Below are 25000 nucleotides of genomic sequence, written 5' to 3' on the forward strand. Positions count from 1 at the left end.
TGCAATCTGCACCGTAGGAAGCGTGCATATGGACATTTCAAGCACAAATCCACCTCGAAAAAACTACAAGGTTTGTAATCTAAATGCAAACCTCCATGCGTATATGTTTGCTTGGACAACACATGAAGACTACAGGGCAAGGCACACCTTTAGTTCCTTATAATTTCTGGGGAGATACGTACCGACTCTCCACCATAATTTTGTATGGCACTTTGTGTGATGTGCACTATGTGTTCTACATTTTCACTCTATGCCTCATCACATGACGAAATGCTTAATTGTTCACATTGTTTTCATGTGGCTTAACACAAACAATGTCCTTTGTCTTGCACATTCGGACAACACTCGTACACAATTACCATATCAGTAGCGCACTTCAATTTTAGATTTCGTCAATGCTTTAGATATTTTCAATTTGTTAAGGCTTCCTTTACTTTAATTTTGCTACATGTTTTCCTCACTATTAGATGCTTGTTGTCAAATTGTAAATATTTAATAAATACACATCTACTTCTTTTCTAGCAATTTGACAATGCGTCTTATATATTGCATGCTTACTTTGTTTACTTTAGTACTAAATGTTTGATGTCAATCTACATATGTCATGTTATGTCTTATGCTAAGTCTATTCTTTTTGAATTGCTGATGATTGTTATAATATTTGCATTTTTAAATCTATTAATTCATATCTCAATTTTTATTGAACAATCTCTCTACACTATAATCCATTATAAACTACCAATCTCTCTACACTATTAAAATTAACAATCCTACTACTATTTACTAACCTTGATCGTTTGTATTGTCTAATCCCACAAGCAAAAATATTTTAATAGTTTGCAGAGGATGAAGGTTAGTAAATAGTAGCAGGGTTGTTATATATTTTTTTAAATGCTAGCTTGGCATTTTTATAAAAGCATGAGCTTCTATGGAGCTCATCGTGCATGCAATGGCATGGGAAGAATGACGAAGCCATTGTGAGACCGTGGATGCAACAGCTTCGCCATAGTCTAGCGCTTGTGTGTGTGTGTGTGTGTGTGTGTGTGTGTGTGTGTGTGTGTGTGTGTGTGTGAGAGAGAGAGAGAGAGAGAGAGAGAGAGAGAGAGAGAGTCGCCTGCTAGGTGTAGCCGTCAACTTTGTCTGACTTGCTATTTCCAAAATAGCATTTTTGTACTTCTTTCCCAACTTTCTATTATCAAAATGGAAAGTTCTCTCCTCTTTCAAGTTTGGAAATTGAAATAGCGTTCTCAGCTAAGCATTGCTTCATATTCTACATAAATTCATCTCCACGATGTGGTGCTATATACAAATGACGCTTCAAGTGTGTGGAAACACCCAAAACACAAGTTTCAAACTTGTGAATATTGTTGATAATGTTATGTTTGCCAATAATGGCTATAACACCCACATCATGAAGATGAATTTATGTAGATTATAAGGCAATGGCGTTCTTAGCTAAGCATTGCCTCATATTCTACATAAATTCATCTCCACGATGTGGGTACTATATACAAATGACGCTTCAAGTGTGTGGAAACACCCAAAACACAAGTTTCAAACTCGTGAATATTGTTGAGAATGTTATGTTTGCCAATAATAGATATAGCACCCACATCGTGAAGATGAATTTATGTAGATTATGAGGCAATGCTCGGTTGAGAACGCAAAGACAACTTTCCATTTCGATAATAGAAAGTTGGAAAAAAGTACAAACATGCTATTTTGGAAATAGCAAGCTTGACAAAGTTGACGGCTTCTCCTTCTCTCCCTCTCTCTCTCTCTCTCTCTCTCTCTCTCTCTCTCTCTCCGCTCTGAGCATGAGCTCTACAAGCAGAGCTGCACCTCATGTGCACATGGTGGAGGATGAGACATTCTCTCTCTCTCTCTCTCTCTCTCTCTCGTCCCTCTGTCAGACGAAGCCGACTCTTGAGTAGCGCATCTATTGTTGACTATGTCTCTTTCTCTCTCTCTCTCTCTCTCTCTCACACACACACACACACTCTCTCTCTCTCTCTCTCTCTCTCTCTCTCTCTCTCTCTCTCACACACACACACACACACACACACATTGTGATTACTTAATAAAGTCCTAAATTTTTTCCTTTCTTTAAAAAAAAAGGCTTCAAAGTGTTTTGAGTCTCCACTATGGGACTTGGCCCTGCATAACTATTAAAGGCTTGGTAAGACGGTGGTATTTTTTGGTTAAATGGCACACACACACTCATAGTGTATCACCTAACTTGGGGGTATTCCCGAGCTTACTTGGCTCTTGGGACTATAGTAAAACCCACCGCCTATGGGCACTACCATGGGATGTAGCCCTTCTCAGTACATGAGTGAAGAAACCTCGGGTGAAACCCGGCCTCTTCATTACACCTTGCAGGCGGCTTCACCATCTCTGTTGGAGATCTCCCAATGCTTGGGTAAGTGCACGATATGCAGTTATGGAAACCTCCCTCCCTCCTATATTTAAAAGGTGAGGGCGCATCTCTGCCCCTCACTTAGCTTTAGTTGTACTCTGTTTGTTTGCATAAAGTTAGTGACTGCGTATCTGAATCTCCACTGCATCGAAGCATGGAACTCTCAACTTAAGTAACACATGTCGGCAACTGCTCTTTTTGGTTTGTTTCACATGTTGTATGGTTATATGTTTATGCTGCGAAGGCTTGTTACTTTGAGAGGATGATTTTTTTCACAAATTTAGTAGGAAGCTATGGGTTGTTTCTTCCTGCATTGTTTTAATCCCAAACATGGGGGTGCTCTGCGTCGCGTGATTACTGATGGTTCACAACCTACTGTCAATGCTAAAAACTCGTTTTTGTACAAAATCCACCTAATGGGTCGGTGGTTTGATCACTGGGTTGGCTAGGGTTGTTGTTTTTCTGCCCTGGTAACCGGTACAAACAAGGATATATATATTTTTTCTTCTTGCCTACTAATCTTGGTTGGAGGATGGCAGGCTGTCTGGTGCCCTGTTGCATGACTATTACTCTATGACAGGATAAAACTCATGATATTTTATTGATGGAGAGCTTGGAAAAGTGGGGTGTTGCTTCACCCTCTGCACACCAGTAATGCGTATTTTTTGGCCAGGAAGCATGCTATCACTGTTTCGGAACATGGTTTTATATTAATGGCAATACTTTACATTCTGTCTGTTGGCTCACTAGCGGTTACTTGGCCCGTTGGTTATTTGCTGTTAACTGCCGACTAATGCTTAGGAAGGACTGTTTGAAAAAAAAATGGTGTACCATTTACATCACTATGGTATTGGTTGTTGCCATGACTACTTCTGTGATGGTTCCCTAAAGTCTGGTTGTTACACTACCTTTTGACTACTACATAGGCACTATGATCTTGTGAATTTTGGTATAAATAGGCCTAAACCTGCTACTTATGGATGATTGATGGTAACACCACTTCTCTTAGTTATTAGTTAAATGGATGAAACCATCATGATGAAATTTCTACAATGATCTCCTGTGTATATTCTCATATGAGATTGCATATTGTGTAGCATTTAAATTTTTTGGATTCTGTAAGGGCTTCCTGACTACCTGGGTTGGCCGAAAAAATGATATTAAGGTAGGTTAACTTACAAAATATGGTAAGGTCTGGTAACATGATGGGCTCAAAAACTTTACCCAACCTTAAAACAAACATTAAACTAGCCTATGGTTGGATTGTGACTACTAAAGGAGATTTTTTATTTAAAACCTACTGCACTAACTAGTGCTTTCACTAAAAGATGAATTGTGACTAAATATTGGGGGGGATTCTGACACTTGGATTAGAAAGGGTAATGGCCTTCTAATCAAAATGATGTAAAATTCTTCTATAAATGGAAAATTTTGGGTTCCATTTTAAGAAATTAAAACATTTACTATGGATTAAGCTTGTACAAAGTTGAAAAAAAGTTTTTAAGATCGACATGGATAACAATTGGTATAATCCATTGATACCTGTAAAACACATCCAAAGCTAATTTATTTGTTGTTTTGTTTGGATGGATGCAGGTAAAGACTCTATCTTGTCTTGGAAGGTTTTCTTCGGCTTTGGCTAGGTGTCCTATACTAGATTACACATTCACCTACTACTTGGGAAGTTCTTTCTGTCACTTTGTATACTGGAATGAAGCTTCATTTTTACAAACATTGTACAAAATTAATTCTAAGACTGAGTTACTTCTACACTTATCATTTTGTTTGGATGGATGCAGGTAAGGACTCTATCTTGTCTTGGAAGGTTTTCTTCGGCTTTGGCTAGGTGTCCTATACTAGATTACACATTCACCTACTACTTGGGAAGTTCTTTCTGTCACTTTGTATACTGGAATGAAGCTTCATTTTTACAAACATTGTACAAAATTAATTCTAAGACTGAGTTACTTCTACACTTATCATTTCATTTCTTCTAAAGCCAGGTGTCTTTTGAATATAAAAAGTTCAATTATATCATATTATTTATGGTAAAATAGCTACACACACGCAAGCTCTAGGATTGAAGACAGGCTCATGCTTTCTTAAAAATGCGAGGCTGACATTTGTAAAAGAATTAACAACCCCACTACTATTTACTAACCTTCATTGTCTGCCAACTATTAAAATATTTTTGCTTGTGGGATTAGACAATAGAGACGATGAAGGTTAGAAGTAGGGTTGTTAATTGTTTAGCTTATTAGCTCCTGCAAGAGAATTTTGTTTGATGATTAGTCAGTAGAAGATGGAGACAGAGGTCAGCGTGGTGCTCGAGGAAGAGCAGCTTTCGTCTCTGCAACAGCGCGAGCGATGGCTCACTGTTGACGGTCCCCTAGGGATGCGGGATCAAGAAGCTGCCCGGAGGCAGGCCCGAAATTTCTTTTATGCAGGCTTTGCATTCTTGCCCTGGCTCTGGTTTGTCAATTGTTTTTATTTTTGGCCTGTGCTTCGTTACCATCATCGCAGTCCCGATCCTCTGCTCCGCTCCTGTAAGCAGTTGATTTTCCTACTTTTGCAATCACATTCTTCTGTAGTATCGGTGCAAAATTCTTTGGATTTATTATGCTTAATAGATGTCATTTTGATTGTGAGCCTGCCAGTAGGTGATATTTTTTTTCGGATGGTTCAATGAGGTTGATTAGCTGTTTTAGACTCCTGAGCATCAACTTGAGACTGGTGTTTCTTTTTGACTAGAGAAAGGACACATGCTGAACACATCGAGCCATTTCTAGTGGTTAAGAGGTATTTCTGATGATCAAGTGAGAGCTGTTTGAGTGTTGCCCTTGAAAGAGTAAAGAAGTATTTTGGTCACATCAACACATTCTTTGGCAGTACCTATAGAGGGGGAGAGAACATCCTTTGGTTAGTTGGAATTAGTTAGTGAACCCGTGGAGGTCGTGTTACATGCTGCAAATGCTTATCGCCAATTTCTTGACTCAATTGTATTTTAATTTGGAGCAAAGTCTCAAAGTTCATGAGGTGCTAAGTCAATGTTTCATTGATACTGGGAGCTACTGAACCTCGGCCTTTGGTGGTGATTTTGGCATACGGTGGACACAAGCTAGATGCCTCCAAGCTTGGCAGAGGGGTTGATTTATCCTATCCTCAATGAGGGTGGTGCGATGGATGACATGCAACAATATTGGTTGATCATGATCCTCAACTTAGCCCATTAAATTTTCGAAGGCTGTGAGTTTGGAGTGTCTAACCACTTCTTGGGTATCTGAGCCATGCCACACCGACAGGTTTCAACAAGGGGTGCATTATCCCTCTACAACATCTTTACTTGTGAGATCACTGCTTTACTCGCGTGTGCAATGAGGATATAGCGTTTTTACTAACTTTGGGGGTCACACACACTTTTCGAGGGCTTTCCTCTAGATCAAGTCTTTTTGCTTACATCCTTGGGTTATAGACGAGGCGATGTTGCTGCACACTGTACATCAATTTGATCTCCATTTGCGGAATACAATTTTTATAACGACTTGTTGCATAACATCAGGGATTACGTAGAACGCTCGTTGTGTTCACATCTTGGGGTCACAACCTTTACAGACATCGACCACATTGATAGAGATTTGGACAGAGTTGCTGCATACTCTTTGCAGCTAGTCAGATACTTCAACAGGCTCCTTTAGCGCAGCTGAGCAGTGTAGATACTCCTTTCTTCCACTATGAGCGCGAGCTTCAGGATTTTTCATTTTGGATCAGGGCCGCATCACATGGCACATATTGCATTCCTTCTATATGCCACCTTGATGCATAGATAGCACTCACTTTGTATTCCCCGTTTGTACTTCCTCTGGGTGATCTGCCGCTTGCTAGGGCACTTTTTACTCTTTTTAGATGAGGTTTTTCACCTTGGTTTTTAGTTTCTACAGGTTGCCATGTGGCTCGTTGCATTCAGTTTTTACAGTTTTCGGACTGTGCCTTTGGGCCCGCTATGTAATCAGTGATGTACTTGCCCTTAGAATCAGTACCATTTGAGCGTTCTGAGGGAGTTTCTCAAGTAATTGAAATCAGCCTCCTTTCTTGGATGGATGGAGAGAGAGAGAGAGAGAGAGAGAGAGAGAGAGAGAGAGAGAGAGAGAGAGAGAGAGAGAGAGAGAGAGAGAGAGAGAGAGAGAGAGAGAGAGAGAGAGAGAGAGAGAGAGAGAGAGAGAGAGAGAGAGAGAGAGAGTTGCAAATATTTGGGCTTCCATGGCGACATTGATGTGTTTTTTGAGTAGCAGTTTGCACCCGTACTAGAGTCTATAAGGGAAAAACTTTGCCATTGGCCATCATTGCATTTATCTTTGGCTGGCGGAGCCCTTGTGGTGAATTAGGTTCTTGCGACGGCTTGGTTCACCACATCCTACATGACTCTTCACTTAGGCATCATGGCGCGTTTGAGGTGCCTGGTATGCAACTCTTGGTGGGGTGGCCTAGATGGCTCTACTGACACTTGACCACGAGTCCATTGGGACACATTTTTTTGCCTAGAGAGGAGGGAGGACTTGGGATTATTGATTCAAAGACGCAGAGCAAAGCATTGCTTGCGAAGCTCATAGTATGCGGATTGTTTCTAGGGGTAGAGCCTTGGAAACAGTTTCTGCACTATGCTTTGTCATAGACCCTTCCTCTTTTTGGATCTCTAGGTACCACCGGTGGCGCCCGACCATCAGATTCCTTTTCACAGATGCACCCTTGGATACGTCTCATTTGTCATCATTTATGCGTTGTTTGCTATCGATTTGGAACGAATTACGTCTTGCTTTGATTTGCCACACGCCTTTGTGTGTTGAGGAGGTAGCCAATTGTATGAAATGCATATGTGACATTTTCAAAAGGCCGTTAGCTAGGTGGGAGGACACACATTGATTGGACTAGATGAGATACTGGGCCAATAGACTCTTTACACCCCTGGTCAAATGCTTCCTTGGTTGGGGCACATGTGATTAAAGCTGTCTACGCAATCCTCGGAGGGCGTTGCTGTCAGCAGCTATCTGTATGAGAGAGACACTCTTTTACCTTCTCATCACAGATGGTGGGTGTACTTCGATCCTCGCTTGGAGACCTGATTGTTGCTCATTAGGGGACTCTCATCTTTAGCATTGCGGAGACCGGCCATCATGGACGTCACATCAGACTAGAGTTTCAAGGTGAGGTTTCGCCTGATCAGCAGTTGACTGCCCATTGGCGGCCTGTTAGAATGGTAGGCTCTTTCGAGAGGAGGTCATGTGTTGACCCTGTTTTCACTACTGAGCAAACACCACCTTGGAGACCGTGGATTTGGTAGGGAAACCCACTTGTTCAATTGGAATGGGATCCTAGTGAGTGGCAGTGGCCTTCGTTGAGCGACGATGGAGCCCCTCTATCCTTTTTTGAGTACTTTGTCTCGCTTGGGAGGAGGCTTCTTTTGCAGACTTGGCACCCTCCTCATCGTCCATGCCAATCAGAGGTATGGCAAGATAAGCGCATCCTCCTCGCTTTACATAGACAGTTTTGGTTTTGCATCTGGACCCCCCGGATCAGCCGCAGGATATGTTTTTTCACATGGATGATAGCACATGTAGGATTACCTGTTGGAACTTGGTCGGTAGTCACTGATCATGATCCACTTGTGAGAGATGTACTTCAAAGCTTGAGTCTTTGAGGCACTGTTTTTGCCCTTATGCGCAGTCACTGTGGATGGTAGTTTGCTGTTTGTTGATTAGAGTGGGCATCCATGATGGGTTTGTGATGTGGGGGGACCAGTTGCATGCTTTTGCAATTTCCAGGGTCACACCCTTATTTCAGAGCTTGCTGATAGATCCCATCTTCTTGCTCACTCCCTTCGATTATAGACCGAGCGCTCACAGATGATCCCAGATGCAGGTCACCTGTTGAATTTCTGCCAATGAGACAACTTTCACCATGATATGCAGCATCACGCTTTGGACCATGTGGCAGGCTCGATGTGTCCACATATTGGGCTCACAGTCCTCCCTACGTCCACCATTTTGACAGCCATATGGACAGAGCTGTTGCATACTCTTCGTAGTTAGTGGGATTCTTTAGCCAGCTCCTCCAAGGCAGCGGAACAACGTCGATGCATCTTCTTCACACATGGGTGCGGTTGTCAGTTCTTTTTTTCCAGGATCAAGCATTCCCAAAGTGGTTCATTTTACATTCATTATATAGACCGCCTTGATGTTTCCATAGCCTACAGATTGTCACTCTTCTCTTGTGCTTCCTCTGGGTGGTAGGCTATTGATCATTTCCCGAGGTCTCTTATGTACACATAATACAATCCCTGAGAGAGAGAGAGAGAGAGAGAGAGAGAGAGAGAGAGAGAGAGAGAGAGAGAGAGAGAGAGAGAGAGAGATTCTTTGCAATCAGTAGGTTATTCAGCCGGCTCCTCCAGGGTAGTGGAGCAATGCTGATGCGTCATTCTTCACACATGGGCAAGGTTGTCAGTTCTTTTCCGTTGAGATGATGCCCACATCACGTTGGCATTATGTGTCACGAGGTTGTGGCAACCACCTACCTTAGTTGTTGGTTTCTTTCCCTTGATTTTTATCTGATTTTTGGGACCCTCTTGCTGAACTCACAAATGGCCGGACATTGTGCGGCTAGTGTGAAACGGCCAATGGCTGAGATTTTCACCCACAGTTGCCAGTCAACACTGAAATCAGAGCAATAAAAAGTTGGACTAGGCTCAATTCAAATTCATTTAGGGCCTAGGCCCCACACGACGCTTATAAGTTGGTGGGTACTAGGAATATAACTCAACTTGCAGACCACACACTCTCCAGAAGCCTCATCCATGAGGGGGCGCCCATTTTTGAGTGGGTCTGAATTCTGGAGTTCATAAGTGATTACAGTGTGTGTTTGTGCGTGTGTGTCAGTAGTGGGTGCAACTTTAATGGAAAGCTTTCTCCCTTGCCTCATGTAGCGCGACTATTTGCTCTTGCACATCTCTCTCCCCCCTTTGCACCTTTGGTAATGCCCCACTAGTTGGGCTTCTCAATTGACCATGTACAGTTTTGGGGGTTTTGTGCGCGAATCTGATAGATTCTGGTGGGAATATTGATGATCATGTTGTGTGCAACCAGAGGATATGCATCTATACTAAGTGACTGGGCATGCACGGTCTACGAATAGACTCACAAAAGTGCCAGATCACTTCTAATCTAGATTGACTGGACTTGTCGGAAACGTTGCTATGGTGTAGCTTGTCCACGGACACATAGGGTTGGATGTGTCACGTGACATCCCCTCCTTTTCAAAGTGAGGTACTGGTACCGAACTGTATGGCGTTGAGGGAGATCGCCATTAGCATCCGGAATTCTGTAAGGGACTCTTCGCCGGCCCACTCTAATTTGTGGGTTGTGCGGTACTTGAATTTCATAAAGGTTTGCAATGTTTGCTTCTTTGGGCCGCGCCGAAAGCGACAAAGTTCCCTGTGGCTCCTTCGATGCTTCAACTTCGTCGAGATTCATACTTCTTTCTTCTTCAAGAATCTCCATGGTTGAAAATTCCTGAAACCATTTCCAACACAAAACTATGAACATACCCATTCCATGTAAAGTGAGTGGAAAAAATCTTGTCTTCCTCAAAGACTGTGCATGCCAAACCGTTCACCACACACACGCAAACAATGAGATGGAATCTTTCTCTTATGAGTTAAAGCAATCGACTATGGCAATTCACAATGGAAATGCCCATGCTTGGTGCTCATACTTTCATGTGCTCTTTCTACAAATGTGTCATGCCAAGGAAGAGACATGGAATGTGACTTCCTTGAATGCATACTTTTCAGCTTTTCATGAACAATCCACATACATTCGTGCTCATTTATGAGGGAAACGTGCTCAACGTACAATATGTCATGCCTAGGAAAAGGGATCACATAAAGACGTTGACTAAAATACAGGAAACGATCACGAATGAAACACTCGAACAATGCGTGCGTATCAATCATGCGAACACATAATACTTCCTGTGGGGGTTCTTTGGACCTATGCTCGAGAGCCAAGATCGGTTCTTTGGGATCTATCGAATCTTCTTGTGGGGGATCTGTGGACCTCGACTCGAAAGCCAAGATCGATTCTTCGTGAGTGATTGAATTTGCAATGAGGTTAGCTTCACTAGAGAAAGTATCCACTAACTCATCATCCTTGTGAACAATCACATCATCTTCATGCAACTCATCATGCTTGTGAGAAATTACATCGTGATCATGCAAATCATCATGCTCATCATTATCAATCAAATCATCATGCAAATCATTGTCATTCAAATCATCATGCTTATCATCATGCAAATCTTGTGTGTCATGCTTTGGAGAAGAAGAGACTGAGAGAGTCTCCTTTTCCCGAATCTCCTGCATTTGTGCCTGAGCTTGAGAAAAGAGTCGCAAGAACTCTTTCATGTGGTGGTCGCTCTTTTCTTTGATGGCTTTGTTCGCGCGATCAAATTCTGCTTGTCTTGATTTGTTCTCGTGATCAAATTTGGCTTGACTTTCTTTTTCTTCCAAGTCGTACTGACGGTCTATGGCTTCCATTCTTGCATCGTATTCACGATCTATGGCTGCCCATCTTTCTTCGTAGTCACGATCTATGGCTGCCCTTCTTTCTTCCTAGTCAAACTTCCTGTCCATAAACAACTGCGGCAACTCCTTCGTAGGAGTTAGTGCAATCCTTGTCGTAGATGAGGAAGGGGGAGGGTCAGAAAAACCTCCTGGTGGGGAAAATTCTTCTTCGTCTCTCTCATGCTCATTACCTCCAAGCGAAGTATCCATTCCGCTTCGAGTGATGACCATTCTGCAGTCGTTGGTTCTTGTGGTCTTGGGTTCTTAAGTTGACGAGGAACTTGGGTTCTTGTGGGTCTTGGGTTCTTGAGGTTCTTGAGGTTTTCTTTCGCTTGCAAACCGTGTTTGAGAAGGATCTTCTCTTCACCCGAGTTCTACTCTTTTCTGCAGGTGCACTCCTTGGCGGCCTTGCGCTCACACCAAGGTTGCTTTTTCCCACCTCACGTCGATTGGCCGGCCGCTAAGTGCACGGTCCGCTCTCAATGAGTGAAAAGAGGCACAAGGGGAGGCTGGACAAGCCCTTCTTTCTTGGGATTTCTGTCACTCTTCATAAACACGATTAGGAATCGACACGCCCAAGTGAACTTGGATTCGTGCGACCGCAACAAGCAAAAAAATTCTTGTGATTCTTGTGGTTCTTTCCTTGAGTGATACAGAACACTGCCAAAGCTCTGATACCAATGTTAGGTGCAGCGGAAGGAATGTTTGCGCTTTGCTCAAGATGAGTGCTCCGAACTGTGCTCAAGGTTCCTTTTGTTCTTATCGAAGGGGGAGCCTTCCGTTTTTAATGACAGAGTGCTATGATCACAAACAAAGTGAATGGACACTGTGCGTGCAAGTGTATGAGACTGAGAGATAGAGAGAGAAGAGAGATACGACACCAGAGACGTTGTAAAACCCTTCTTTGAAGGCCCACTCTCGTCGGCGAGAGTGGTTTGCTTATGATTGCACAATCTGGTACAATGGTGATGCATGAGACTGATGCAAGTCTAGGCTATGTCGACGATGACGACGGGGATGGCGAAGTTGACCTAAGGGCTGAAATCTGCAATCTTTCTACTGCTGTCCAAAAATGCTATGGGCTGAAATCTGCTAATCTTCGAGGCTTGAGTCTGCAACTATTTCATGGCTGAAATTGCTGCTTTGATGTGGATCCATAAACGCTAACTGATGCTTGCCAAAAACGCTAAGGACTTGGTTCTGTTGGCGATGCAGATCAGATGCAAAAACGCCAGGCTGAGGATGTGTTGCAAAAACGCTAGCTGATGGTTGGAATGCAGCGAGGACTTGTTGATGTCAGAAATGCTAGGCCTTGCTGATGTGAGAAAACGCTAGGGCTGGTGCTTGGAGAAAACGCCAAGGCTTGGGATCTTGCTTCGAGGGGGAAACCACCAAGCTTCTGCTAAGAAGTTGCCTGCTGAGCTTGGCTCTTGTTGCCTCTTGTGCTATTTAGTGCTAACTTTGGTTTGCTTATATATTTTCTTACCCAAATTGCCCTACCTACTTTTGTTGGAAAGTCACTTAAATTAATAAGTGAAAATATCAAAAATAGGGAAAATAGGCTAAATGCACTGGAAAATTCCCCTGATGGAATCTGATGGATTCTGGTAGGAATACTGATGATCATGCTGTGTGCAACGAGAGGATATGCATCTATACTAAGTGACTGGGCATGCACGGTCTACGAATAGACTCACAAAAGTGCCAGATCACTTCTAATCTAGATTGACTGGACTTGTCGGAAACCGTGTTATGGTGTAGCTTGTCCACGGACACATAGGGTTGGATGTGTCACGCGACACACCTTTGTGAGCCTGTGCGTAGGCCGTGCATGTCCAGACACTAGAGTAGTTGCATATCCTCTGATTGCACATAGCAGGATCATTAGCATGACATTCCTATCTATCGTGAGCATTTTCCAAAGCATAGAACCCTTTTTGCCAAAATACACATTTTTCACTTATTTATTAATTAGTGACTTGTGTTGGAAAACTAGGTAAGGCAAATTGTTAAGGGATTATAGAAGAAACCTAGCGCTAGCAGTTTTAGCTAGAAGAGACAAAAGAAGTTCCAACAATTTGCAGTGTTCTCTCCTCAGCAAGACGGGCAGAAGACGACCTAGCTTTTTCAACTAACAGTAGTAGCTAGCGTTTTTGGAGAAGATCTTCTAGCGTTTTTTGCTACAGATCAACCTGACGTTTTCAGTTTGGAGATCAAGCCTAGCTTTGTAGATTCCGGTGCCATATCAGCCAAGCACATCAGCGTTTTCAGTTTTCAGCACTTAGCCATTGCAGATTTAGCCCCTAGCTCACAGATCTCACCTACCTGCAGCAGATCCTCGCCGTATAGTCGAGTCAACGAGCTTTTATAGTTTCAGCCCATTGTTTTCAGTTTTCAGCATCTACGTTTTCAGCGCATCGTCGTCGAGTCGTCGTCATTGCCATCCTCGCCGACACAGTGTAAGAGTTGAGTAGAAAGTCAGCGTTTTGCAGATTTCAGCATTTCAGCCCTAGCGTTTTCAGTTTTCAGCCCTTGTCGTTGTCATCATTGTCGTTGACATCGTTGGCAAGTCCATTGCATCTAGACCATTGTACGAGATTTGTGCAATCTATAGCATAGACCTCTCTCGCCATAGAGAGGGGGGCCCTTGGAGGAGGGTTTGAGAACCGCTTGGTGTCGTATTCTTCTCTCTTTCTTCTCTCAGTCTCAACACTTTTTGTTTCTGATCATTGCTCTCAAGTAACGGAAGGCTCTTCCTTCCGTCAGTAAAAGGAACCCTTGAGCACAGTTCGGAGCACTCATCTTGAGCAATATCAACATTCACTTCCGCTGCACCTAACATTGGTATCAGAGATTTGGCAGTGTTCTGTATCACTCAAGGAAAGAACCACAAGAATTTTTTCGGCTTGTTGTGGTCGCATATAACCCAAGTCCACTTTGGCGTGTCTCCCCTTGTTCCATTTTTCACTCATTGAGAGCGGACCGTACACCTAGCGGTTGGCCAATCGACGTGAGGTGGGAAAAAGCAACTTTGGTGTGAGCGCAAGGTTGCCAAGGGGTGCGTCCGTAGGGAAGAGTTGAGCTCGGGTAAGAGAAAAGCCTTCTCAAACACCGATTGCAAGCTAAAGACATCAAGAACCTCAAGAACTCAAGAACCTCAAGAACCCAAGTTCCTCGAGAATGTACCCAAGATCTCAGTGTACAGTCATCACCCGAAGCGAAATGGATACTTTGCGTGAAGGTGATGAGAGGGGAGTTGGTGACGAAGAATTTTCCCCACTAGGAGGACTTTTTTCCACCCTCCCCCTTGCCCATCTACGCCACGGGTTGCACCAAATCCTATGGAGGCTTTGGTCAAGTCGATGATGGACATGATGCTACAACAAGAGGCGCAACGTGCCGCCTTGGATCACGAGTATGATCAAGCGCGCTTCGTGGCCGAAGAAAGAAAGGTAGCTATGGAGCTTGAGCGTGAACAAGCACGCGAAGCTCAACGCATAGCGGCCGAAGAAAGGCGAGCGGCCTTGAAATTAGAGCGTGAGGCGTAGAGAGATCAACGCATGCAAGAGTTGATCCTATAGGTACTCACCTTGAAGTCCGATCCAATCAAAGATGTGGGCAGTTCATCAAGTAGCACAAGTAGAGATGCGGACTCCAACAATCCAGTCACTGAGAAGTTGACATTCAGTAAGAATGACAGTAAGATGGATGCTAATGTTATTCATTCTTGGTTGCATCAATTTAATGCATACTTCGCGACAACTAAGAAAACAGGGAATAGCAAAGTTTTGACGACGGCCATGTATCTTACCGATGATGCCATTAATTGTCACAAAGTGATGACGTGGCGAACAGCAGAAACACTAATTTCTGCCAGAAACCCTAAAATTCTTGCAAACCCTAATTTTTGCCAGAAACCGAAAATCGCGGAGGCTGGAATTTTAAAAAAAAAATAAAATAAAAAAAATAATGAGCGACGCGAATTTTGCTATTTTTTTTTATTAAAAAAGAGAAAAGACTCTCTAAGAGAGAGAGAGAACCGATGCTTTTTATTTTAAAAGCTTTTGGGGCTTTGCTTTTGGGCATCCCTTGTATCTTTAAATAAGTGGTGAGGGCTTCACTTCTGAGAGCATCTGGACGCAAAGTCTGAGAGTGAAACCCTAGCCACTCTCTTGTACTTTGATCTGATTAATATAAAAAGAAAAACCGAAAGGGGCGCCAGTCTTTGGGGCCAATATCTCTAGGCACGGAACTCCGTCGGGCCAGTGTACATCTATTGTGATCTGTGACTTGTTTTGAAGTGGTTATTTGGTGCTGTTGCAGTTGATTCTTGACTTGGAGTGTCCAAGTCTGTTACATTAATTGGTATCAAGTTGCAAGAGGCAGAGTTGGCCGCGCACCTAGACGAAGCCGAGGAAGGCGTGCTGCTTTCTTTCAATTGGGCCGACTTCCAAGACAAGCTCAAGGCGTGGTTTATGTCACCTCAGTTGTCACAAACTGGTGACGTGGCTGCACACACACACACCCTTCAGCATGGACAGCCCCGGAAAATCCCTGGCAATGCTGACGTGGCTGCCCAATGCACACACCCCTGTGGTGGGCTGAAAAGCTGACGTGGACAGTCCGTACAACTGCTGAGGTGGCAGCCCCCGATTTGCGGCGCCATTTGCAGCGGAATTTACGGAAAGCCTGATTGCTTTTTGCCTACGCAGGCTTGGCTGCTTTTTCTACGCTATTTGCTTGCTTTATTCAACGCAAGTGAAGAGAAAGAGAGAGAGAGCCTTTTGCTTTATTTTGTGGCCAAGTATGGCTAGAGAGAGAGAACTTGCTTTATTTTATCAAAGCTTTTGATTTTTAGCTTTTGGGCTTTGCTTTTAGCAACCCTTGTAATCTTTAAATATGTGAGCAGGCCTCTCACAACTGAGAGCATCTGGACACAGAGTCTGAGTGTGAGCGCCTGCCCGCACTCTTTTACTTTGAACTCAGATTAATACAAAAAGAAATACCGAAAGGGGCGCCAGTCTTTGGGGCCAATATCTCTAGGTACGGAACTTCGTCGGGCCAGTGTCAAATAAATTGTGAACTGTGGACTGTTTTGACGCAACAAAGATGATGCTTAATTTTGCCAAGGACCTGAAAATGGTAAAATATATGAGCAAGACCTCTTTGAAGGACGTGCACGCGCAGTGGCAGAAAACCACACCACCACCCCCAAAACCCGCTCTCAAGAAACCTCCTGCTCCCAAGAAGTATACAGAGAAGGAATTTGAAGAGGTGGTTGATGCACGAATTGCTCAGCTTTTTGACGCGGAAAACAAATATGAAAAGACAGCAAAAAGCAGAAGAAAGGCACTGACTTCCCGGGTTATTTGGGTCGTCAGTCTACTTTTGAAAAGGCAAAGAAACAGAAGAAGCGTGTTCGATTTGAAGGAGTACCTAGTTTTTCTTCTTCTTTTTCTTCTAATAGTTCTTCTAGCTCATTTAACGTGTGCGAAGAAGACCGAAAAGGCAAAAAGCGAAGCAAGAAGCAACGCTTCAGAAAGGGCAAGAAAAAGACAAAGAAGTCTAAATCTCGCCCCGTGAGTGACAGTTCTACAGAGGACTCGTCTACAGACAATTCAGACTCTGACGACAGCAAAGAAGAATTATTATAAAGCCAACCAGGATGACTTTCTGGAAGACAAAAGCAAGAAAGTCCAAGAGTTTAAGGAAGGTGGACAGTCAATTAAATTTGACACGTTTTCGGGATATAGAGATGCTTCGAAGGGCGTTGTTCTTGTGGTACCAAGGAATCCCTAAGAGAACATCACAACCCTCCAAAGGCATTATGAAAAAGTCCTCATATCCCAAATACCCCTGACAATGCAACCGAAGTTTGCCAATCACAGGTGTAATGGCTACGTCCCTGCTGGGTGCCGCTAGAATTGCCTCCGCAAGTGGTCCCATCCGATCGGGAGTGATCTCGAGCCGCGCCGCCAATTCCGGTGAAATGAAGTTGGCCTTGGCTCCTCCATCAAAGAAGATCAAGGCCTCTTGATCTTTCACTTTGCCCCAAGCTCGGCAAAGTTCTGTACTCTCGTCCATGGTGTTGGGATCGGTACCCACACAATCTGGAACCAGTCCTGTTTTGATCTTGCCTTTTCGTCCACAGTCCTCAGCTACTGTCGAACTCTCAGGCCTGTCGTCGTCCTTATCATTCTGTTCTTTCTGTGCCTTTTTAGGGCACTTCGCGGAGATATATCCATGTTACCCGCATCCAAAGCACTTCCCCTCCTTGATGAAGCGAGCTCGCTGTCACAAACGGGAGCGCATAACAATATAAAATACATTTGGATAAATAGGATTTACCACTTATTACTGAAGCCAAAGGATATAGAGAGAAATAGATAGAGAGAGAGATAGAGAGTGAGAAGATCGACACAGTACTGGGGACCAAAAGATGGGCTGGTCCCCCCCCTTAAAGAGAATCCTTTATTAGGGAGAATCTTTTTACAAGCACAAGAACCGGAGAAAACCCCTCCGTTCTAATTCTTTGACTCGATGGTCGTTCTTTCTCGTAAGGGAAATCCGAGAGACGAGCTCTCAATCCTTTTTCTGTCTGTACTCGGAGTTGAGACTCGCAGACAATTTCCGAATTCCGTTCCCGGAACTCCCAAGCGTAGGCTGAAGCCTTCTCGCTTCTCCTTCGCAATGAAGTACCTGCAAACACACACGCAAACACGCGACAACAATTCGTATGGCGAATCCACAATAGATACCTGTCGCTCTTGCGCGGGAAAAGCGACTTCCGTGCTTCGTAGTCTCGCGATCTCTTGCGTTATGTGGCGGCAAAGTCTTCTCTTGCTGACGTTGGTAACTCTTTTTCAGTGAGGGCATGTGGTGCTTTTATAGCTCCTTGGCCACGACACGAATAACTGCTCGCGTAGAGATTGCCGTCGTTTTTTTTCCCTACCCGAAATAGGGAGAGAGAATTCGCTGGCTGGTTTTGTTGCTTTATTTTCTAAGTGGCTGCCCACTTATTAAGTGGGTGGCCGACATATTTTAAAATTGGTTTGAACCTGCCCAAAAACTCAATAAAACCTTATAAGTTTAAAACAATGCTTTTCACAACACTTCCCAGGCGTCCCTGGATGCAACCTCCCCTTTTTGATGCACCCATCACCCACCTTGTGACGCATCAGGAATACCCATCACCTAGTCCTTTCCTACTGAACTTACGGTACAATCCCCTTCACAATGCTCTATGTCACCCATCCTATGACGCATCAGAGATGTCCGTTCCCGGATTGTCGATTACTTCTTACTGATGCTCCCTGTCACCCATCCGTTGTGACGCATCAGAAGTACCTGTTCTTGGTGGCCTTACCGATATTCCCTTTCACAGTGCTCGTGTCATTACTTTGAATGACGCACTAGGGATACTTTGTACTCGGATGTCTCCAATGAGAAAAACCCTCTCACTTAAAATTCCAATGATTCATTTAGAATTATTTTTCTTGGTGTTCCAAGCGAGAAAAACCCTCACTTATAAATCCAATAATTCATTTAGAATTATTTTTTTGTCAGATAAAGCCAATTTAGCAACATCCCTCTCACTTATAAAGGATTGTCCTCAACTGTAGAGATCCAACTGAGAGAAACCGGAAAGATTCCAAATCTTGCTCAATGGTGAGTTGAGCTGGTCCTTTCTTAGTAGAGAACTAAAAAAGTAAATTAAACAAAAAATTTCATAATTCAATACTTACCTTACCAGTTCATGTCCTTCCTCTAGTACCTTGAGGATATCCTTCACCATTCATTAAACTTACGAGCCATGTAAGAACTCGTCATTCGGGTCTTTCCGAGAATCTGTTAACTCAATTCCACCTTCTCAATCCCGAGAAGAATAATCCTCCTAGAAATCAATCTAGGTCTTTGCCCTTGCGCATAACCTTGCGCTATTAGTCCTGAGGATATTAAACCTCTTGTGCCCTCTCGCATAGGGCATGTTGAGAGCATTAAGCTCATGTGAATCTTCCTGTGGCAAACAAAGTGTGCCATCTTACCAAAGTAAGTTCTTATTCCGGAGCCTTTGCTTTGGGTAGGCCAATTGTTATGATCCAAAGTTTCCTTATCCGAGACTCTGTTAACTTGATTCCGTCTTCTCAAATTCGACTTCCTAGAAATCAATCTAGGTGTTTGTCCTTGCGCATAATCTTGCGCTGTTAGTCTAGAGGGTATAAACCTCTTGTGTCCTCCTACATAGGGAATGCCCAAGTCACAGAGCATTAAGCTCGATGTCTTTCTTTCACAATTTGTGATCACCTTAAAGAAGGTTCTTGTTCTGGGCCGTCGCGCAACGTAGGCGGACGGTTCCAATCCGAAGATTCCTTGTGCACGGCGGCACTTCCTTCCAATCTTTTCCTCTTGCCAGTTATTACCACCAGTAGTGTTTTCCCGATGCTCATTAGAGTTTCTTCCTTACAGAATCATAAAAAATGATTCACCTTGCGAGCATCAATGACGCCTTGCGAAATCTCAGGCAGATAGGATTCTAGCCATAGCATTTTCTGAACGTACATTCAAACGCGGTTCACAATAGAGCGAACCCTCTTTGATTCTCAGGGATGTTCTCCCATATGTAATCCTTACCATTTTGAAACGATTGGCGAACTATAATCTTACGAACATAATAGTTCGAATTTATTCCAGTAGCATGTAAATGCTAGTTGACCTGCTCATGGAGAAACATACCGCTACCAAAAGTTGCTAATGTAATGGTAAAAGCACAAAGCGTACTCAATGATCAACGACCATCAGAAAACCTCTTCTCCGTAGAGGAACTCAAATTCCTTCTACCAAACACATCTCAAATAGAGATTCTCGTGTCCGAATATCCTTGCGCGCAAAAAGGCGCTCAAGAGAGTATAGCAAACTGTCGTCCAGTTCTTGCAAAGGAAGTTGGTTCATCTCATTCCGTTCAGTAAAAAAAAATCCGAATGGTAGATGACCCACCTTAGCATAGGTTTGCATCTTTGTGTGTTATCCATATACCCAAAGGTGTACATAAGTTTCAGTGAGCTTGGGAAATTACCTTCCCTTCGTAAGATCCTTAGAGCGAAGACGCTCAACTTGACGATCCCTTGGCTCAATCTTAGAGCAAAACCCGCTCATCAAATAATCTAGGATTTCAATCCTTCGATTCCTCGAGCACAGGCCGTAGTCGTCGCTTGTTCCTTCCCTCGTAAAGAGAGTGCTCATTCATTTGTGCAAAAAGCACTACCATATCTTCCCTTACCGGGTAGGCGGTGTAGGCTTAAAGAGTATTCAAGCTTAATGAAAGCTTTTCTTTGCTTGAAAGCTCAGAATGGTTCCTTCATAATTTCCTACCCGCAGTAGCAGGTAATCTGTTCGAGAATTACCGGATACCAGATCAATAGTTGACCTTCCGGCTAGTTAAGCAAACCAATTCATCTCAGAAAACAATGTTTCAATTTGATCTTGCTCTCATAAACACTCGAGAGTGAGTAGTCCCGGTTAGACATAACCGTACCTCGTGCAAAAGAGCAAACAAGCACAATGCACTTTATGATTTCCTCAAAGATGTAACTTTGATTAAAAACTTGCCCTCTCACTTAAAGTTCAAGGGTCTTCTATTCAAGAACTCAGGAGTTAAGATTTTATTCCCTTACTCCAAACTTTCTGTGTTCAATAATTCCCGTCCCACTACGGGGATTGGATTCTATGTACACTAAGGTGTACACTTTCAGCTTTGTATTGCTGACTCCACCATCTGCTGCAAAGTATCTTGCAGATGCATTTACAAAATTCGGACAAAAGTCCTTTGTTGAATTTGTTCATCTTTCCTTCTTTAGAGAGGATCAAGAATGGAGCTACCTTGGCAAGAGTGAACCACTACTTGCTTCGACTTGCTTGTGTTCCTATTGGGCAAACCAATCCCAATCTTCTTGAATGCCTTCCTGAAAGCGTAGAGGAAAAAAATTTGTCCGAAAATTCAGCCTTGAATTGAATTCAAGTCTTGTTGTAAGTTCCTTGCAGAGCTTTGGTATACCACCAAGTACTTGCAATCCCCTTGAGGTGTTTGGTCACATGCCTCACCTTCGACGCTTCTCAGAAATTGCCGTTTGCAAAGGCAACTTCAAACTGTCGAATGAAAGCGGTAGCTTTCGGGGCATCTTCCGTTCCGTCAAAAGTATCAAACTTGACCGGAGTGTTCTGAGGTCTAGAGACCTTCTTCATATCCTTCCCGGAATGACGGGATTTCATGGCTATGGTTTTGGATTGACGTTCATGGATATTTTCTGGATTCTGAAGGATCTCGAGCATTCCGCTCCTTGGATTCTCTAGGTTCTTGAGCATCATGCTCTTGTCGCCTTCTCAGAGAATTTCAAGTCTTGTGTCGACTTCTTGCAGAGAGAAATTTTTTTTCCAACTCTGCGAGCTTTTTCTTGCAGGACTTAGGGTTCCGCCTACTTACATCTCTCTTGGCTTGTCATGGCTTCTTCCCGTATCTTCCCAGAGTCGTCCTCCTTTACAGAGAAAGAGAGAAGACCATGCTCTGATACCACTGTCACAAACGAGAGTGTATAACAATATAAAATACATTTGGATAAATAGGATTTATCACTTATTATTAAAGCCAAAGGATATAGAGAGAAATAGATAGAGAGAGAGATAGAGAGTGAGAAGATCGACACAGTACTCGGGACCAGAAGATGGGCTGGTCCCCCCCCTTAAAGAGAATCCTTTATTAGGGAGAATCTTTTTACAAGCACAAGAACCGGAGAAAACTCCTCCGTTCTAATTCTCTGACTCGATGGTCGTTCCTTCCCGTAAGGGAAATTTGAGAGACGAGCTTTCAATCCTTTTTCCGTCTGTACTCGGAGTCGAAACTCTGCAGACAATTTCCAAATTCCGTTCCCGGAACTCCCAAGCGTAGGCTGAAGCCTTCTTGCTTCTCCTTCGCAATGAAGTACCTGCAAACACACATGTAAACACGCGACAACAATTCGTATGGCGAATCCACAATAGATACCTGTCGCTCTTGCGCGGGAAAAGCGACTTCCGTGCTTCGTAGTCTCGCGATCTCTTGTGTTATCTGGCGGCAGAGTCTTCTCTTGCTGACGTTGGTAACTCTTTCTCAGTGAGGGCATGTGGTGCTTTTATAGCTCCTTGGCCACAACACGAATAGCTACTTGCGTAGAGATCGCGGCCGTTTTCTCCCCCCCCCCCCACCCGAAATAGGGAGAGAGAATTCGCTGGCTGGTTTTGTTGCTTTATTTTCTAAGTGGCTGCCCATTGCATATTTTAAAATTGGTCTGAACCTGCCCAAAAACTCAATAAAACCTTATGAGTTTAAAACAATGCTTTTCACAACACTTCCCAGGCGTCCCTGGATGCAACCACATGCACAAATGCAATGCAGACATAGATTCCTGTCGGGAAAGCGTTTGCTCTTCCCGGAAAACTTAAAATTTTCGCTTTTTAAGAAAAGCTTCTCAGAACCCATCTTTATTCTTGTGCTTGCGTCTTTACGCGTATTCCTCTTTCCAGTTCGGATTTCCTCTCGACTATGGATATCCCCTTTCCGATACACCCGTCACCCACCTTGTGACGCATCCGGAATACCCATCACCTAGTCCTTTCCTACTGAACTTACGGTACAATCCCCTTCACGATGCTCTATGTCACCCATCCTATGACGCATCAGAGATGTCCGTTCTTGGATGGTCGGATACTTCTTACTGATGCTCCCTGTCACCCATCCGTTGTGACGCATCAGAAGTACCCGTTCCTGGTGGCCTTACAGATATTCCCTTTCACAGTGCTCTTATCATTACTTTGAATGACGCAATAGGGATACTCTGTACTCGGATGTCTCCAGTGGGAAAAACCCTCTCACTTAAAATTCCAATAATTCATTTAGAATTATTTTTCTTGGTGTTTCAATCGAGAAAAACCTTCTCACTTATAAATCCAATAATTCATTTAAAATTATTTTTGTCAGATAAAGCCAATTTAGCAACACTCGCTCCTGAGGAGTAAGCTTGGGTCGTGCATCCTTCTTCTCTGGGTTGCTCTCTCTCTTTCTACTTTCATTCCCAGAAGTCTGTTCGGCTCGTTGTGTCATGGCCTCATCGGTGGGGTAGGTCAGACTGCCAGAGTGAATGGCAAAGCCCCGCTTTGCATGACTTATCAACTCCTGAATAGAGGCTGACTTCTGTTCCAAGCAGTGATCTCGGATCTCTGTAGGTAGACCCAAGGTGAACCGCTCATTTTGTTCTCTGAACGAGATCTTCTTCAAGGTTGTACCGTACGTACGTACGTACGTACGACATCTGTACGGTACGTCCGTACAGTACGGATCCGTATCGTACGGATTGCATTCGTACGGTGCAATATTTTTAAAAAAAAAGTTTGGGCAGCGCCTGCGGCGTCCATTAGAGCGATAGGGTAGCGTTTTATTTTTTGGGCAAAACTCTTTGTATTCACTACAGAGAGTTTGTGTTTTTGTAAAAGTTGCAGAGCAGGTCTGTTGGCGCCTTTCTTGCGAGGAAAACACCATGCTTTGCGAAGCCAAGCCCCTCTGGAACATTCACACTAATGTCATTGAGATTGTGAAGACTCCAAGGCAATCCGGATCAGGTACACGACGTTGGCAATGCAAGTACTGTGGGATGTAGAAGACCAGTACGGTCATTCGTGTCGTCAGGCACTTGACGGGAATAGGATGTACAGCCAATTGTGGAGCATGCAAGAAGGTGCCGCCTGTTGTAAAAGATCAGCTGATTGCAGAAAAATTTCCAGCAATGGCAGGAGGAAACAAAGGTAGGGGAAAACAATCTACGCAAGATGATCAAACGGTGGGAAGTAGTGAACCTAGTGCACAGGCTCAATCTAACAGGAAGAGGGCTCGTGTCATGCAAGATGTTGAGGATGTGTTTTCTGAGGATGTTAATGATGCGGAGGATGTCACAGAGCCTCGGCAGACCACCTTGCCCTCGCGTGTGCACACTCAATCTTGGATCAAGGAGCAACAAAAGGTGGCGGAGATGGAGATTGCTCGCACTCTTATTGAGTGCAACATCTCCTTCAATGTATTGAGGACTGACCAATGGAAAAGGATGGTGAAGGCTATTGCTCAGGTTGGTCCCACAGATACATGGACTGGCTTAGAGTACAAGAAAATGCGCACGACAATGCTTGATGAGCAAAAGGCTTTGATTGACAGGGCTTTGGTTCCAGTGAAGGCAGGATGGAAACAATTTGGGTGCACAATCATTTCAGATGGTTGGAGTGACATACGTCGACGACACATCATCAACATTCTTGTGTCAACTTGCCTTGGCACTTATTTTTTGCGAGCCGTGGATGCAGGGAAGGCTGGGGAACATATCATAGGTCAGTTCATTTACACGCACATTGGGCAGGCCATTAAAGACGCTGGCGCAGAGTGGCAGGTTGTCACTGATAATGCATCAAATTGCAAAGCAATGGGTGACTTGATTTTAGCAGAGTTTCCATCCATAGTTTGGACCCCCTGTGCTGCACATTGCCTTGATTTACTCATGGAGGGGATAGGGAAACTCCCTTGGGTGCTGCCTATTGTGTCTGATGCAACAAAGATTACCACTTTCTTCCGCAAGAAGCAGCAAGCACTTGCCATCTTGAGGAGCCACAGCCAGTTGGATATGGTATGGCCTTCAAAAACCAGGTTTGCCTATATGTATTTGGTGCTCCATAGGCTCTTCAAGCTAAGGGATTCCTTGATGCAAACAGTGGTGGATCCCAAATGGAGAGACATGCACAATTCCCAGCAGGAGAACACTAAGTACATCCAGAGGCATGTTCTTGATGAGAGCTTTTGGACAGAGGTGCAGTCTCTCACAGTGGCTTCGTAGCCTGTTCACGTGTTGTTGCGTGTCACGGATATGGAGGGGTCCACACTGGGGCTGGTTTACCATCTGTTC

At 43.8% G+C, this 25000-nt stretch overlaps 1 protein-coding gene across 1 annotated transcript in view; it reads left to right on the top strand.

Moving 5' to 3' along the window:
* Nucleotides 1–4656: 4656 nt before the first annotated feature.
* Nucleotides 4657–25000, top strand: part of LOC147458487 (gamma-secretase subunit) — a 35964-nt gene continuing 15620 nt past the window's right edge. Inside the window, exon 1 of the mRNA XM_086513123.1 lies at nucleotides 4657–4965. Within this exon, the coding sequence (XP_086369249.1) occupies nucleotides 4722–4965 (244 nt within the window). The 5' untranslated portion in view covers nucleotides 4657–4721. The remainder of the gene's footprint in view (nucleotides 4966–25000) is intronic.

This window comes from Adiantum capillus-veneris, chromosome 5, assembly GCF_014529385.1.
Source record: "Adiantum capillus-veneris isolate H3 chromosome 5, ASM1452938v2, whole genome shotgun sequence".
Taxonomy (NCBI): Eukaryota; Viridiplantae; Streptophyta; class Polypodiopsida; order Polypodiales; family Pteridaceae; genus Adiantum; species Adiantum capillus-veneris.